At 29.2% G+C, this 16,313-nt stretch overlaps 1 protein-coding gene across 9 annotated transcripts in view; it reads right to left on the bottom strand.

Annotated features, from left to right (window-relative positions):
• Nucleotides 1–16,313, bottom strand: part of LOC141528688 (uncharacterized) — a 35,672-nt gene that overhangs the window by 18,891 nt on the left and 468 nt on the right. For 4 of the 9 annotated variants that reach the window (XR_012479432.1, XR_012479433.1, XM_074244871.1 and 1 more), the window contains exons 1-16: nt 14,786–15,128; nt 9,753–10,054; nt 9,429–9,676; nt 8,566–9,014; nt 8,272–8,454; nt 7,193–7,816; nt 6,710–7,070; nt 6,098–6,222; nt 5,546–6,025; nt 4,120–4,869; nt 3,618–4,011; nt 2,266–2,571; nt 1,999–2,150; nt 1,506–1,778; nt 1,235–1,415; nt 184–662 (exon numbers count right to left, since the gene is read on the bottom strand). Coding sequence is in view for 7 of the 9 variants with exons in the window: in XM_074244871.1 (XP_074100972.1) it covers nt 184–662; nt 1,235–1,415; nt 1,506–1,778; nt 1,999–2,150; nt 2,266–2,571; nt 3,618–4,011; nt 4,120–4,869; nt 5,546–6,025; nt 6,098–6,222; nt 6,710–7,070; nt 7,193–7,816; nt 8,272–8,454; nt 8,566–9,014; nt 9,429–9,676; nt 9,753–10,054; nt 14,786–14,989 (5,511 nt within the window). In the remaining 2 variants the exon portion in view is untranslated. Of the gene's footprint in view, nt 1–183; nt 663–1,234; nt 1,416–1,505; nt 1,779–1,998; nt 2,151–2,265; nt 2,572–3,617; nt 4,012–4,119; nt 4,870–5,545; nt 6,026–6,097; nt 6,223–6,709; nt 7,071–7,192; nt 7,817–8,271; nt 8,455–8,565; nt 9,015–9,428; nt 9,677–9,752; nt 10,055–14,785; nt 15,130–16,313 lie in introns of those variants that run through there. The other 5 variants (XM_074244867.1, XM_074244868.1, XM_074244870.1 and 2 more) reach the window with 3 other exon arrangements.

Genomic DNA, 16,313 nt, shown 5'->3' with positions numbered 1-16,313 from the left:
TTTATATATTTTATATATATGATATTTGTCAAATATATATAATATATAAAATATATGAAAAATTGATGTGGGTACTCAAAAGAAAGGTCTTGATGAGTGTAACGTCAGAATGAGCTTATATCTTTAAAAATGTCAATAGTGATGATTAAAATGATAATAAAAGAGATCATTAATAATCATTACCTTCGGAGTAGGCTTTCCATGAACTATGCACTCAAATTTGGTAGAAACTCCGGGAAGAACAACGCGCTTGTCTTCAAAAAGTTCTTCAAACGAAGGAGCCACCAGCTTTTCTTCCATCGGTATCAATTCTTCTCGTTTGAAAGATTCATTGCTGGCTGGCTTGACTACCAGTCTGGCTATCGCTTTGGCCTCACCAATCAAATTAATGGCTTTGGCCACGTAATTTCCTTTATCTTCAGCAGTCGTCGAGCATATTTTCAGCGTACAATTACCCGTTTTATCGTGTGTCATTGTTATTCTTTCGTGTACAAATACTATCTCTTCATTGTTGAAGTACCACCGCAAATCTGGCTTGGGTTCTCCGGTTACTTGACACTCAAAAACCGCGTCTTCACCTTCAGATACCAAAACGTCGGCTATTAATTTTACGAACTGGGGCGCAGTACTTACTGTTGACTGTTTGGCAGCTTCCGAAGATGCTAGATCAGTTTGAAAAATTAATATTGATTGGTGTAATTAATAATATTAATTTTGAGAGATTATACGCTTTTAAAAGGCTGAATTTTTAATCATTTTTTTTTAAGAGAATTTTTCATTGATTAATATGAAAAATGATAAACATATAATTGTGAATTTTAAGGCTTTTTTTTTCAAGTAATAATTTTTTTAGATTCTGTAAAAAAAAAAAAAATTATTTGAACCACAAAAATTTTTAAATTCAAAAAAATTTTTTTAATATAAAATATTACTTAGTGAATAATTGAAAAAATTATAAAAAATCAATAAAATAAATTGTTTTAATTAAAATTTGATTTTTAAATTGTTTTTAAAAATATAAAAAAATTTATTTGAATTATTAATTTTTGAAAAGACAATTTAAAAAAAAGGCGCTTAAAATTTTTTCAAAATTGTTTTACAAATACTAGTAACCTAGTGAATTACAAATAATCAAAAATTTTAATGAAATTAAAAAAAAATTATTTCTCAAAAATTCTAAATACGTAAAACTCCTCAAAATAAAATAATAAATATTGCAGATTAATAAACTTACGAATAACTGATAAAACACACTCGCTTGAAATTTCACCTTGACTGTTAATAGCAACAACTTTGTATTTGCCAGCGTCATCGAGAAAAGCTTCATGAATAATTAGAGAGCATCTGTCACCTTGAAATAGCAATTGGAAATCAGCAGACTCTTTAACCGGTTGCTCGTCGTGGTACCAAATTACCTATAAAAAAAAAAATAAAATAAAATAAAAAAAAATAGTTACATCCATACTGAATATATTTAATGGAAGATAAATTTCCTCGATACTTACTTCAGGTTCAGGTTGACCGATAATAACGCAGTCTAGTCTTACAGTATTTCCCTCGAATACTTGTACGTCTTTAAGCGGTAATTGTACACTGGGTTTAATCAGCTCCGGCACTTCAAAAAGTTCCGGCATCTCCGGACTCTTAACCACACCGGTTTGAACCTTAACAGGAACAACTATTTCTTCCTGATTAACGGAGGTTGTTATTTCCTGAGCAGAAGCGTCAGGTATAATGTGACTAGCACTCCCTCCCATCTCTTGAGTGTGGCTTTCAATCTGCAACAGAACATCAAGTCAATACTATTTTATTTTATTTTTATTTTCCAACATTTTTAAGATTTTTTTTTTTATTTTTTCTTCCTAGTTTTTTAACGCGAATCAATTCAAGTAACGACTAGTTCTACCCTCGACACTTAATCCAAAGAATTCTATAAATAATCATCAGCCAGACGATTATTTTTTTTTTTTTTATTTTTAAAAAAAGTTTATAACTTACTTTTATTATTCGTGACTCTTGAATTATTTTATGCTCCTTGATGAAACTGACCTTGGAAATTATTTTATCACTCTCTTCTTCGAGTTCTGGAGTTGAACTGGATATTCCGTTCGACTGAATAACTTCCACTGTTTTCTTTTCATCTATTTCGGCTAATTTAAAAATAGTTTTTTTTAGGGAGCGATAAACTTTATTTCATCATCATCTTCACAATAATCATAAAAATAAAAATTAATTTTAGTTTTTATAAATTAATAGTCAACCTACCCTCGATTAGTAAGTTTGCTGAAGTCGACGCTTGTCCTAGTTTATTTGTCGCTTTACACGTGTAAACACCGCAGTCATCTGGTAATACTTCAATGAACTTCAATACAGCCTCGCCGTTGTTATAAGTTATCGCGTAATCGGGAGAAGAATCTTCAATATTGGTGTTATCTTTAAACCACTGGACTGTTGGAAGAGGATTACCGGTCACTCTACACGACAAGAAATGAGGAGATCCTTTCTTGGCAACTGATCCCAGCAACTCTTTTATGAAGGTAGGAGGGCTTAGTTGTTGCTCCGGTGCTGTTTCTATATTTTTTTTTTTTTAGTTGATTTTAATAAAAAATTTATTTAGTAAATAATTTTTAATAAAAAAAAAAATGATGAAAAGTTTTTAGAGGTGGCTGAAAATTTTTATGACTAAAAATTTTTAATTAACTTATATAAAAAAATATAGACGAAATAATAATTATTATTATTGTATTTTAATTAATGTATTTTTATCTAGCATCTAGAGAAAATTTGAAAAATTTTGAGCAACTTTGATGAGTCAAAATTTTATATTTTTTAAATTTTACATAAAATTTTACTTTATTAAATAATGACTTTTGTTAAATTGCACTGTACTTTCTTAAATATTGAATTTTTTAAAGATATAAGCTCATCCCGATGTTACACTTATCAAGAGTTTTCATTTGAGTACCCACATCAATTTTTGATATATTTTTCATATATACATATATATAATATATATAAATATATGAAAAATTGATGTGGGTACTCAAATGAAAGCTTTTGATGAGCGTAACATCGGGATGAGCTTATATCTTTAAAAATTTCAATAGTTCACAAGATACAAGGTCATTTCTTAATCATGTATCCAGATATTTTTCGAATGCAGCCTAAATACTTATCATAATAAATTGACTATTTGTGATAATGATATGAAACCTTGAAAAGTTACAAATTTAAATCAAGACCTTTGCAATCCCACTACATTTCACTGAAAAAACTTAAAATTTTATCATATGACTAGCCTTATATAATAGATAAAATTTAATAAATAAAAATAAAAAATTTTTAATTAAGAAATAAAAATCGACTAAAAAAAATTTTTCAATTCGAAAAATTGAATTTTTGAGCTAATTTTTAGAGCAAAAAAATTTACAAATATTTGCATAAAAAAAAATTTGATAATTCTAATTTTTTCAAAATCATGAAAAAAAAAATTTTATAAAAAATTTAAAAGCTGTAAAATTAATTAAAAAAAAAAAAAAATGCTTTTCTAAAATTAAATAAACTTCAAAAATAGTGAAGTACTTGTATAATTTTCATCATAAATAATCCAACAGTACCTTTTATCTTAAGAGTAGCTCCAGTTTCAGCGACTCCCGCGGTATTAAAAGCTTTGCAGGTAAATCTAGCAGAATCCTCAGCAAAGGTTTCCTCAATCGTTAATATGCATTGACCGGTTTCTTCATCATAACTAGTTAAGTAATCCGGATTATTGAGAATAGAAATTCCGTCTTTATACCATATAATTTCGGGTTTAGGTTTTCCGTGCTCCAATTTACATTGAAAGATAAATCTATTGCCTTCCTCAATAGTCGAGTCATTCAGCGGGACAATAAACTTGGGTGGATCAGGTAAAACAAGTTCTTGAGTTTCTTTTTTGACATCAGCAGTGGATTCTTCAGGTTGATTGTAAACATACGGCATGAGAACCGGTAAATCCTCCTCAACTTCTGTCTGTAAATGACAAGTAAAATTAATTTTCATAATAAGAAATTTAAATGGAATGAAAAATGAGCAACTTTCTTAAAAAATTAATCCGAAGTCATTGTTCTAGCTAATTACCTTTTGTAGAATAATTATTTCTTTAGTAGTTACTGCTGATGTTACGGTTTCTTCCACTACCTTTTGCTCCTCTTCCGTTTGTGCAAATACAGAACTTTTTAACGCATGTTCTTGTTTCTTCTTTTCCTCCATCATGGTCTCGACTTTTTTTCGCTCAATTTCAGCCTCGTAAGCAGCCTGGGCTTCTGCTCTAGCAGCATTTAATTTCCGTAATTCCTCCTCTTTCTCGCGTTTTTTCTCTTCGAAAATATCCGCTGAGTTTTTCAGGTTCTGCGCTAATGTACGTAATTCAGATGTTATCACTGCAAACGAGTCGAGGGTTTCGCGATTTTCTACAACCACTTCGTTGAACTGCGGCAGCCGATCAGTACCGAAGATTCTTGTGGATAAATCACGGATTTTCTCAATACGTTGTTCTTGGAGTTCTTCACCCGGCTTCAAGTAGCCGTCGATCCCCGTCAGGCATTCCTGTACTTCTTCTGGAGTCTTGGCTGATGATGATTTTCTAGCTATTACAATCATCAACTTATTTCCGTCTCGGTACCAATTTTTAGCCTCCTCAAGAAGCCTGAAGTACTCAATGCTAGAATTTATTCGTTCTCTTGTCGATTCGGACAATCGTTTTAATTCATCCCAACGCTCTTGAAGTTTTAAAAGCTCACGATTTATCATCGGTGCCGATTCTGGTGTTGTTAATTCAAAATTGTTCTCCGTTGATTTTATAAATACTTTTATTCTTTCTTCTAAAATCTAAAGAAAGAAAAATTTTGCTTCATTAAATAATAATTTTTGTTAAATTGCTCTGTACTTTTTTAAATGGAGACAATTTTAAAGATACAAGCTCATCCCGATGTTATACTCATCAAGAGCTTTCATTTGAGTACCCACATCAATTTTTCATATATTTTATATATTTATATATTTCACAAATACCACATATATAAAAAATATATGAAAAATTTATGTGGGTATTCAAATGAAAGGTCTTGATGAGTGTAACATCAGAATGAGCTTATATCTGTAAAAATGTCAATAGTTCACGAGAAACAAGATGATTTCTTAATTATTGACATTTTTTAAGATATAAACTCATTTCATTGTTACACTCATCGAGACTTTTCATTTGAGTACCCACATGTCATTTTTTATTTATATATATATATATATATATATATATATATATATATATATATATATATATATATATATATATGGTATTCCGAAATATATAAATATATAAAATATATAAAAAATTGATGTGGGTACTCAAATGAAAGGTCTTGATGAGTGTAACATCGGGATGAACTTATATTTTTAAAAACAAAATTCATAAAATCACAAAAACTTGTTATGACAAAAAATAATTCGTAAATATTCTAGTTAGTAAAAAAAAATAACAATAATCATGTAAAAAAATAATAAATACCGTAACAGTTTTTTCGAAATGCAAAAATGCTGAAGAAGCAGCTTCAGCAGCCGGCAAAGAGTCGCCAGTAAAACGATGCCCTGACTCAGCACTGCCAGCTAATTGATCACTTAAATGCATAAGATCAGCATCAATCCGATCCAAATCATCAGCAAAATTACAAAACAACAAACGTTTATCAAACTTAAACTTGGCTTCCATACAAGCGTTCTCCCAGTTAGCAGAAATAATATTAAAAACTTGATTTAATTTTTCTGTTTCTTGCACTGCAGCTTCTGCGGGCTCTTGGGTTCGAATTCTCGATATAACTTGATCAATCGCCGGCTCAACATTTTTAAGTACTTCTGTTATTGCGTCTCGTATTTTATTTATTGTTTCCGCTTTCAATCGTACGTCATCTCGTCCAGATTCCGTAAGAAATCCAGATGATTTCTCTAAATTTATACGAATTTCATTTACTTCCTCCGTTTTATTTTCAATCTAGAAAAAAAAAATTTTATTTATTAAAATTAAGATAATTTGATATTAAAATTTAATTAAAAAATAATTTACCTGAACTAGATCATCGAAAATAGAAATTAATGATTCAAGAAGATTTTGATAATCTGTTGAAGTCGTTCGTAGATGCTCGTAAACTTTAGATAATTTTTCTTTTATTCGTTCGCTTACATTATCATCTGTTGAATAAAAAAAAAAAACATATAATATTAATAATTAGCAACTTTGCAGTTACTATGTGAATTTCGTGACTTGTCAAGTAAAAAAAATTAGAATTTTGTTTTTTAAATAATGACTTTTGTTAAATTGCACTGTACTTTTTTAACTATTGACATTTTTTAAGATACAAGCTCATCCCGATGTTCTACTCATCAAGAGCTTTCATTTGAATACCCACATGCATTTTCATAAATTTTTGATATATACATATATATAAATATATAAAATATATGAAATATTGATGTGGGTACTCAAATGAAAGGTCTCGATGAGTGTAACATCGGGATGAGCTTATATCTTTAAAAATGTCAATAGTTCACAAGATACAAGGTCATTTCTTAATTATGTATTCCATAAAAAAAAAATAAAAAAAAATAAAAAAAAAAATCTTTCAAATAATTCTCTTAATAATCTAGATAATAATAATTTCTGAAATGATTGATCAACCTCCATTAGTGAAGCTTTCAACGCTCTTGATTCTGGCATCTAACTCAGTAACAGCTTTCTTTAACTCTGGAAGAATACCCAATTGCGTACTTTCAAGGTCTTGTAGAATAACAGAAGGTTTAATAGACTCAGAAGTGATGATAGGGTAAAGCTGTTCACCAAACTTGGTTGCCCATGCTAATGTTTTAGTAGTTTCTTCAAATCGTCTCTCTTGTTCAATTCTCCGCTCCCTTGTTGTAACAACAGAAGTCTGCCAGTTCTCCCATGATTCAGTCACGGTTAGTTGCCTGTTAGCGAAGCGTTCCAAGGTCGTTTCTACGCACAACCGTGCACGCAGGATGTCCAAGTACGCATCAGTGCACTGAAATTTACCGAAGATGTTAATTAACTTACATTTCATTTTAAATAACCCAACAACACCAATAAACTTATTATTCAACCAATAATAAATATTAAATATTGAATAATGAATAATATTATTACCCTATCAGCTTCAGCTAAAAATGCAGATCCAGCACTAGTCAGTCTCATATAAAGCGGCCGCAATTCATTCCACCGTTTTTCCAAATCATCTATTCTTCCCTCTTCAGCATTGTCCGAATGTTTCTTAAATTCGTTCTCAACTTCATCGAGTTCTTTCCCCAGAGCAACAGCCGCTTCATGAAATTCGACATAGAGAGCACTGAGATGAAGTCTTGCTTCAACAGTATGCCTGCAATCTAACCACGAGTCTCTCAGAGCATCAACACGGTCTTCAATGTGTTTCTTCTGAGCAATTCGCTGTCTCTCGTCAGTTATTTCCATAATTGTTCCCGATAAAACTGACAGTGCTTCGTCAATTTCATCTCCGCGCTTCCCCAAATCTTCCAACAACTGGCAGTGCATCTTATAAAAGTCCTGAGCCATCGGCAAGTCACTTCCCATGTCCTGGTGACCGCGAAGAAATGAATCCGCGATTCCCGTAAGCCATGATCTTAGCTCTTCGTATTTTTCGAAGAAAATTGCCAGGCCTTTCGAGATTCTCAAGTTTTCTTCTTTATGCGCGGTACATCGCTCAAGGAGACGTATCTTTCGGTTTTCTAACTCTTCGACGGTTCGCTTCACTCCCTAAAATAATAAATGATAAACAGTTAATCAGTGAAAAATTACGCCGATTTTTTCTTCATTATTTTGCTTAAAATTTACACGGTAAATTTTGTTCTGCAGGCGCATGCGCGTTATAATAACTGGCGCTAAGTTAAGAGGGAAGAAAAAACCCGCGAAATATTTGAAATTTAAAATTTCTTCTTTTCTTTTTTAGTTTATAAATTAACAATAATAATTTTTTTTTTTTTTTTTAATTTAATGAATTTTGAGTTCCGCAATTTTGGATTTTCCAAACTTATAATTTATAATTTATAATTTACAATTTATACAAAGAAGGTTTGACAAGTTACAGCATTTTTTAGTAGGCGTGACAGAGTCGATGAAACGTAGCGCTTAAATTAAATAAATACGTGGGATATATAATAGTAATTGAGAGGCAAAATGTAAAAAAAAAAAAAAAAAAAAAGTATTCAAACCTCTGCACCAGGCGCTCCTCTTCCCGTGACATCGAGGAGGGCATAACCCTCTGCAAGCGGACTAGAAGTTACTTCCGTGAGTGTTGCCGAAGTTTGGGCGTGGAACCGAGCTAGTTGTGGAGAGTGCGGAGGATGTTCGGTCGTTGCCAATTGAATCTCCAGCTGATCTAATTTTGTAAATGCCTAAAAAAAAGAATAATAAATAAAATTAAAATTAATTTTTTTTTAAATTAAAATAATAACAGAAAAAATTAGCATATTCATTGATATTTAAAATAAAATAAAATGACTTACTGATCGCGCAGATTCAAAGAACGCTATCGCTCGATTTAATAAACCTTCATACTGATCTAACTCATTAACATAATCCGTAGCTGACTCAAGGATCACGTAAGCTTGAGCCGTGGCCTGTTCGCCAGCAAAATGTTTAGCTGACACTAATCTCTCCGTTGATTTAGTTATTTTCAAAGACCGTTCCTGCAGTTCCTTGGCCTCTGACTGTAATTTTTTAAACTCGAATAACAAAAGCCCGGCACTTGACGAGGAATCGCCCAGTTGATCGCTGCTGGATCTAAGAGCAGCCATTCTGTCGTTTATTATTTCTTCTAGGTCTCGAAGATCTGTGGCTAGAAGTGCCAAGGCTAGACACTGCTCTAATTGAGTCTTTCTGCTGGTAAAAGACAACTCGATCCGGGTTCTTTGGTCATGTAGCTCTTCTAACCACTTTTCAACTTGGAGAACAGCTGTAATTTAGTTTTAGCATTCATCAAATGATATTATTAAAACACTTAATATTTTATTTAATAAAAGAAGAAATAGAAAAAAAAATTAGAAATAAAAAAAAAGAGAGAAAATAAAAAAAAAATAAAAAATAAGAAATTATAATAAAAGAAGAAATATAAAAAAATTAAAGAAAAAATACGCAAAAAAATATAAAGAAGAAATAGAAAAAATTCAAAAGAAGAAATATACAAAAAAATATGAAGAAAAAATTTACAAAAAAAAATTAAAAGATGAAATTTACAAAAATGTAAAAAAAAAAGAAATTTATAAAAAAATAAAAAGAAGAAAAGTCTAATAAAAAAGAAGTAATTTATAAAAAAAAAAATAAAAAGAAGAAACAAAAAAAAAGAAGAAATAGATTAAAAATATTATACCGTTGTTAGCATCAGCTTTTATTCTATCTGGTCGTGAATCTAATGTACCCTCGTTGGCTATTTCCCTGAGACAATCCAATAGAGTACGACCTTCTTGCAGAGCACCCATCAGCGAACTAAGCATTGCTTTCCTTAAATCGTGGATTCTAGTGAGGAATTTTTTAACTACTTCTATTTCAATGGGAAGCAATGTATCAGTACATGCTTTTTCAAGTGCTATGGCATTTACTTTGAATTCTTCAGCTCGACTGAAATACATCAAACATTAATTCTTTTTTATTTTCTTCTTTTCGCATACATCATAAATAATAAAAAATAATCTACCATTTAAAAAGTACATTATGATCCAATATCTGCTTCTGAAGCTCGAGCAAAGAATTAACGTCTCTCCAAGCCTGACCCAAGGTGTCAGCCATAGCAGCATAAACTTCTGCGCGAGGTCTTTGAGTCGAGATTAGTTGATCCGCTTGTCTAAGTAATTCCTCAACTGGACTTTGCTTGCTTTGAAGACGTACAAGTACCTCGTCATGTGCAGCTGACAGTCTTTTTGCTTCATCTACCGTTGTACCGAGTCTCGTTAATTCCGGATGTACCTCCAGAACTTTTAATCTCAACCATTCTCCACTCTACAATTCATAAAAATCTTATGTTACAGTTACTATTGAATAAATATTTTTTTTTTTAATTTAAAAGAAGAATATATAAGATAAATCATGAAAAATTTGAGTTGTTACCAGATGCAAAAAAAAAAAAATTGATGTTTTTAAAGATATAAGCTCATCCTGATGTTGCACTCATCAAGAGCTTTCATTTGAGTAGCCACATGCATTTTTATATATTTTTAATATATATACATATATATAAAATACATAAATATATAAAATATATGAAAAATTGATGTGGGTACTCAAATGAAAGGTCTTAATGAGTGTAATGTCGAGGTGAGCTAAATTTCACTTAAAAAAACCGATTTTATTATATGTCAGTCCTAGAAACAAAATTTTTCTCATTATCATTTTTATACAATTAAAAATTTCCCACAATATTTTGATGAAAAAATTAAGCTCGATATTCTAATGAAGAAATGATTAAATGCAAATATATATATTAATAGACAATATTTATTTTCAACATTAGCAATAAATATTAGTCTTCTTTCTACATAATAAAATGACTCCGCTATTTGTTCACAATATTATGAAAATTTCTTATTTATTTTTATTTATAAATGTTAATTAAATGTCAATGTATTTTTAACATATGACTTATTATGTGTGACTTAAAGTTATAATACAAAAGTATTATTACAAGCAATAAAGGGTTACACGAAGCTATATACTCCTCCAGAGTTCATTGACCCAATGTGCAAAAGATATGCTTCCATTTTCACCAGCCTGGCCCACTGCCAAACGATTTCGTATCCACGAAAGTTTCTTCAGGCTTTCTACAATTTCTACATAGCATCGGATCATTGTATTCAAATTTAACAGAAAGTTTTTCGAGTGTTAAAAAGAAAAATAAGCCACTGAAGAAATAAAGCTAAAACTAATGAAGAAATAAACTAATCTTAAGATACAGGTAATTTAATTAATTATTTCATAATCAATTAGTGTAGTAATATAATATAATATAATATAATAATGTTATTTAATTTAACTTGATAAAAATAAAAAATTCTTGACCAGAAAATTGAATAAAATCGAACTGATTGATTTATAAACATTATTTAATATTTATTAAATCTATGGAAATAACGTCAATAATAATTAATGAGATTAGAGAAAATAAATAATGAGGAGACAAACGTCCTTGGGCGTCACTCGTCGATGGTACTTAACTTATCTTCTCTCTTCTTTTAACGGAGTGAAAGTGACGAGTCGTATTCTCGTTATATGTTGCTATATATCACTATATATATAAATATACAGTGGACTTGAGTTCTGTTCAGTTCTGTTCTATCCAGTCGGTTTAGTTGCTCCAGGCAGTAAAATACCTCGATGCATGTTACACACTGATCATGCAACTTCTCGGTCAGCTTGTGCTGGACCCCAACCTTATAGAGAAAACCTTATACAACAACTAGACACTAACTGGAAAAACGAACCTTAAAAAGATAAATAAACTACTAAGTTGATTGGAATTCATTTAACCGGTCAATTTTATTTTATGTCTTCCTGAACTCCTAAGATAACTAAATGTTTTTGCCCATATTTATATTAATAAATAATTAATTATAAATTATAAATTTCTAGTAATTGATTAACTAATCAAATATGCAGAGAAAAAATTATATTTTGGCTGAAGAAGAATATTTTTGCTTGTCAATTTTGTCAATTTTGTCGAAGACTAACAATAAAAAAATTTGCGTTTTTACGTCGAAAAATTTTTATGTGGAATATTTAATACTTTTTTGTGTTGATTTAACAAAATAAATATTAAATATGTAACCCAAAAATGTTTCAACTTTTTTCTGTTTTAATTTGTGAATTTGAAAATTTGTAAAAATTGTGAAAATCAATTTTTTTTTTTTTTTAATTATTCATTTTTTTATGTATTATGCATGGATAAAAAATATTTAAGGAGCATTTAAGCACAATTTTTCCGATAATTTGGGGTTGAAAAATTTTTAGTAAATATTTTCAAGCGCACGGAAAGAACAAGATGACACTGTATATCATCCCAGATTATACTCAGTGATATCTGTGGTGAAAAAATTTTCAGATAGTAGCTAGTATAATCCAGATTATACTGGGTGATATCTGGATTATACTCATTGTTATCTGGATTATACTAACTACTATCTGAAAAATTATTTTTTACTCGGTATAATTTGAGATGATATCCAGTGTCATCTTGTTCTTTCCGTGTGGGCTCACCATTAAAATTTTTATTTTTTTGAACGAGATTTCTATTTGATTTTATTGATATATATTTTTTTTTAATATACAAAAAAATGAACAATAAAAAAAAATTTTTCTAAGTCCAAAAACAAATTTTTGAAGACTAAAATTTTCTTGGTTCAAGTTAAATTTTTTCTGTATGCCGATGAAGGCATACAAAGTCGTTATAAATAAATATAAAAAATAAGAAAAGAAGAAACAAATAAAAAATAAGATAAATATACAAAACTAATGGAGTTTATCGAATCAAATGTTCAGCTGCTACAGTTATAGTTATAGTTATGGTTGTTCTTCATTTCAATATAAATATATTAAATATATATATAGAGAGATATATGAAACCATGGGTTATTTTAGCACCCATGTGGTTCTGTCTATACAACAAGTATAACCGGGAACTGTTCTATCTATCGTCTTCCGAAAAACGGCTCCGCGAAGTATAAATTTAAACCTTCTGCAGGCTATACCCGAGGAGTTGGTCGGATTTCTCCGCGTTCGTCTTGGGACGGTTATATTTGTTAGTTATCTGCAGGGATCTTAGGTCAGACATATCCAGTGCGAAGAAGGAAACATAAAGTTATATACTGAGATCAAGACTTTGGCTATAAGCCAAAATCAATTGTTTTACTTCGTCAATTAATGTCGTCCGGGTTAATATATTACATACGACAAATTTATTTAAGAATTGTTCTGCTTTTTCAGCTTTTAAGGGTTGTATACAATAGGAAGACTGAAAAAAATTATTTTTCAATCATTTTTTGGGAAGAAATTTATTAATTCGATTATTATTTTATTTTGTAAACATTTCAGGTGCTGTTTTCAGAATTGTTTTTAATAAATATAGATTTTTATTGCCCTTTTAGTCCCATGCGTAACCTAGATTTTTTTTATTACTTTTCTAAATTAAAATTAAACCAAAGTAGTTTGGAAATAACTTTTTTTTTTACATGTTAATTAATAAAAATATTAATGAAAATTTACTTCTTCCGAGATATTTAATTTTTTGGAGCAAGAGGCTGAATTTTTTCAAAACAAAAAAATTTTCTTGGATCAAAATACGTATATTTCTTAAAGCAAGATAACTAATTTTGTGTCAAAAAAAATTTTTTTTTCGCTCAAGAAAATAATTAGAAAAAAAAATAGTTTCTCGACTTAAGTGAAACTTTTTTTCTGTACAATATTATCAATCTTGATTTTGACTTTAATTTTAATATTGATGAATACTAATAAAGAAGAATAATCTTTTAAAAGTGGGTGTAATGACCCATTGAGGAAGAAGAAATATGAACATAATGCGGAGGAGGTGCATTTGTCCTTACCTCAGAAGATCTCAATACCCAATGCTCAATCTTAATCTTATCTGGCTATTATAACTAAACTGGTTAGAAATCATAATGTATGTAATTTATAATAACACAACACATAGCTATGACTAGACTCTTTGTAAAGGTAAATAAATAAATAAACAAAACCGCTGAAGAAGACACTTCACGGTGATATGACTCTTCTTCTATGTTATATATTATATATATAAATATAAATATATAGTGTAGTTATATTCAGATCTGACTGGTGCGAAAGACATCCAGACTTGGTATTCTGTATTCCAATGCCCTCGGGGACTTTTGTCTGCCCACTGACTATCATATGATACTTGACAGCCGCAAAATCGCTGGATCAAAACCATCAACACTAATTTTATCTGAATCGATATCATATAATGAGCAGTGGTTATTTTTTCTTGCTCCGATTTCTTCTCAAAAATTTGGAAGAATATATATTCTTAAAAGGATTTTTTTCTCTTCAATAAAGTTAATTTTTATGAGTCTTAATATACATTTTTAATATATTAAAAATATATCTTTATTCTCTGAAGATTTAACTTTTAATATATTTCTTCTTTAAAAAATTAATAGAAAAAATGTATTTAAAATTTTAATAATATAAAAGAATACGGAAAGAACAAGATGATACTGGATATTATCCCAGATTATACTCAGTGATATCTGTAGTGAAAAAAAATTTTCAGATAGTAGCTAGTATAATCCATATTATACTGGGTAATATCTGGATTATACTCATTGTAATCCAGATTATACCGGGTGATATCTGGATTATACTCATTGTAATATTGATTATACTGGGTGATATCTGTGGATTGTACTGGGTGATATCTGGATTATACTGGGTGATGTCTGGATTATACTCATTGTATTTTGGATTATACTAGTTACTATCTGAAATTTTTTTATCACTCAGTATAATCTAAGATGATATCCAGTGTCATCTTGTTCTTTCCATGTAGTTATGAATAAATTTTAATTTTTTAATGGACATATTTTTTAAATATATTTAAAAAAATTTTTTAAACTCCAAGGAAAAAAATAATTATAATAAATTGTAAGATAAAATATGAATAACTAATAATAGTATAAATATTTTTAGTAAGTTTCTTACTTGAAGAAGAGCAATGACAAGTCGTGTGTCACCGCTCTGCAGTGCGATAGTGCTAATAGTAGTTGTAGGTGTCGGTTGAAAATCAGAGTCCTTGGCACCTTCCAAATCATTTTCACAGAATGAACGATCGTTAGTTTGTGAATCTGAATTAGTATGACCTTCTGGATTTTCTCCAGGCTCCATAGAATCGTACCCGTCGACCATTTTCACTCCGTATTTATATTTATAACTTTATTTTGAATTTTAAATTTCTAACAATGCACCCTCTAAAATTTTCAAGGTTGATTTTATAATTTACTGTTTATTACCCGTCACTCATAATTATTATTATTACTATCATTATCATTATCCACTACATTGTACAATTAAATAATAAATAACAAGGTCAAAGATCTAGATAGATGTTATTTAATAGTTGACGTAATAAAGAAGTTATAAATAATAGTATATTAAATGTTAGTGAAAGAAGAAATATAGTTGTTATAATAATTACGCAAATATTTTTTTTCTTGGGTTAAAAATGATCGTTTGAATGAAATGTTATTTTTTAACTCTCCCGGCATTGCACGTTACACGCATATCGTTAATGTTGATGCGTGTGTGCACGCTTTAATGTATGTATGATGTCATCGACGTATACGTACGTGTGCGGGCGAGAGAACCACAAGTTTAAAACCGGACCGACTGGGTGAAGGCGTTCTCCGAATGAACGAGGAAACGCGGGTCGATGGAAAAATATTTAATAATGCTCACCACCCGCCAGATGGATTTTTTATTTAAAAAATATCATTTTTTTTATTCTGTAATATAAATAACTTTTTAAATTTGTTACGTTATGTAATGTACTTATTTTTTATATCGAGAGCCCCAGACAAAATATTAATATTGAAGAAAAAATTATTTTTATATTTCTTCTTTGCTTTATGACATACTTTATATCATTTTATAGGCACAAATTTATGGTAGTAATGAGAAGAAATAAATGTTATTTTTTTTTTTTAATATAAAAAAAGAATTAAAAGATTTATGCTTAACTTTCTTTTTTGTTTTATGATTTTATAGAAATTGTTTTAATTTATAGGAAGAAATAGAAAATAATTTTTTGAAATTTAAGATAAATTATTCAAAGATTTGAGCTTATATGTCTTCTTTTTTTTTTTTATGATACACTTTGTATGATTTTATAGGCAGACATTTTTTTTTATAGGAAAAAATAAACAGTAATTATTTTTAATTTTAAAGAAGAAATAGATATTAATTATTTAAATGTAAAATAATGAAAAAATTAAGACTAATATTTCTTCTTTATTTTATGACATTTTTATACAATTTCAAACAAGTAATTTTTTTTTATAAGAAGAAATTAATAAAAAATTTTTTAATTTGAAAGAAGAATATATAAAATAATAAAAAAAATTGAGACTTGGATTTCTTCTTTGTTTTATGAAATAATTTGATGGGAATTTTTTGGATTTTTAGGAAAAAGTTAATAAAAATTTTTTTAATGTAAAAGAAGAATATGTAAAAG

The sequence above is a fragment of the Cotesia typhae genome, unplaced genomic scaffold, assembly GCF_013202065.1.
Source record: "Cotesia typhae breed Kobodo isofemale line unplaced genomic scaffold, CoteBio_Ctyphae contig_44, whole genome shotgun sequence".
Lineage (NCBI taxonomy): Eukaryota > Metazoa > Arthropoda > Insecta > Hymenoptera > Braconidae > Cotesia > Cotesia typhae.
This window is presented reverse-complemented; position numbering and strand designations above follow the sequence as displayed.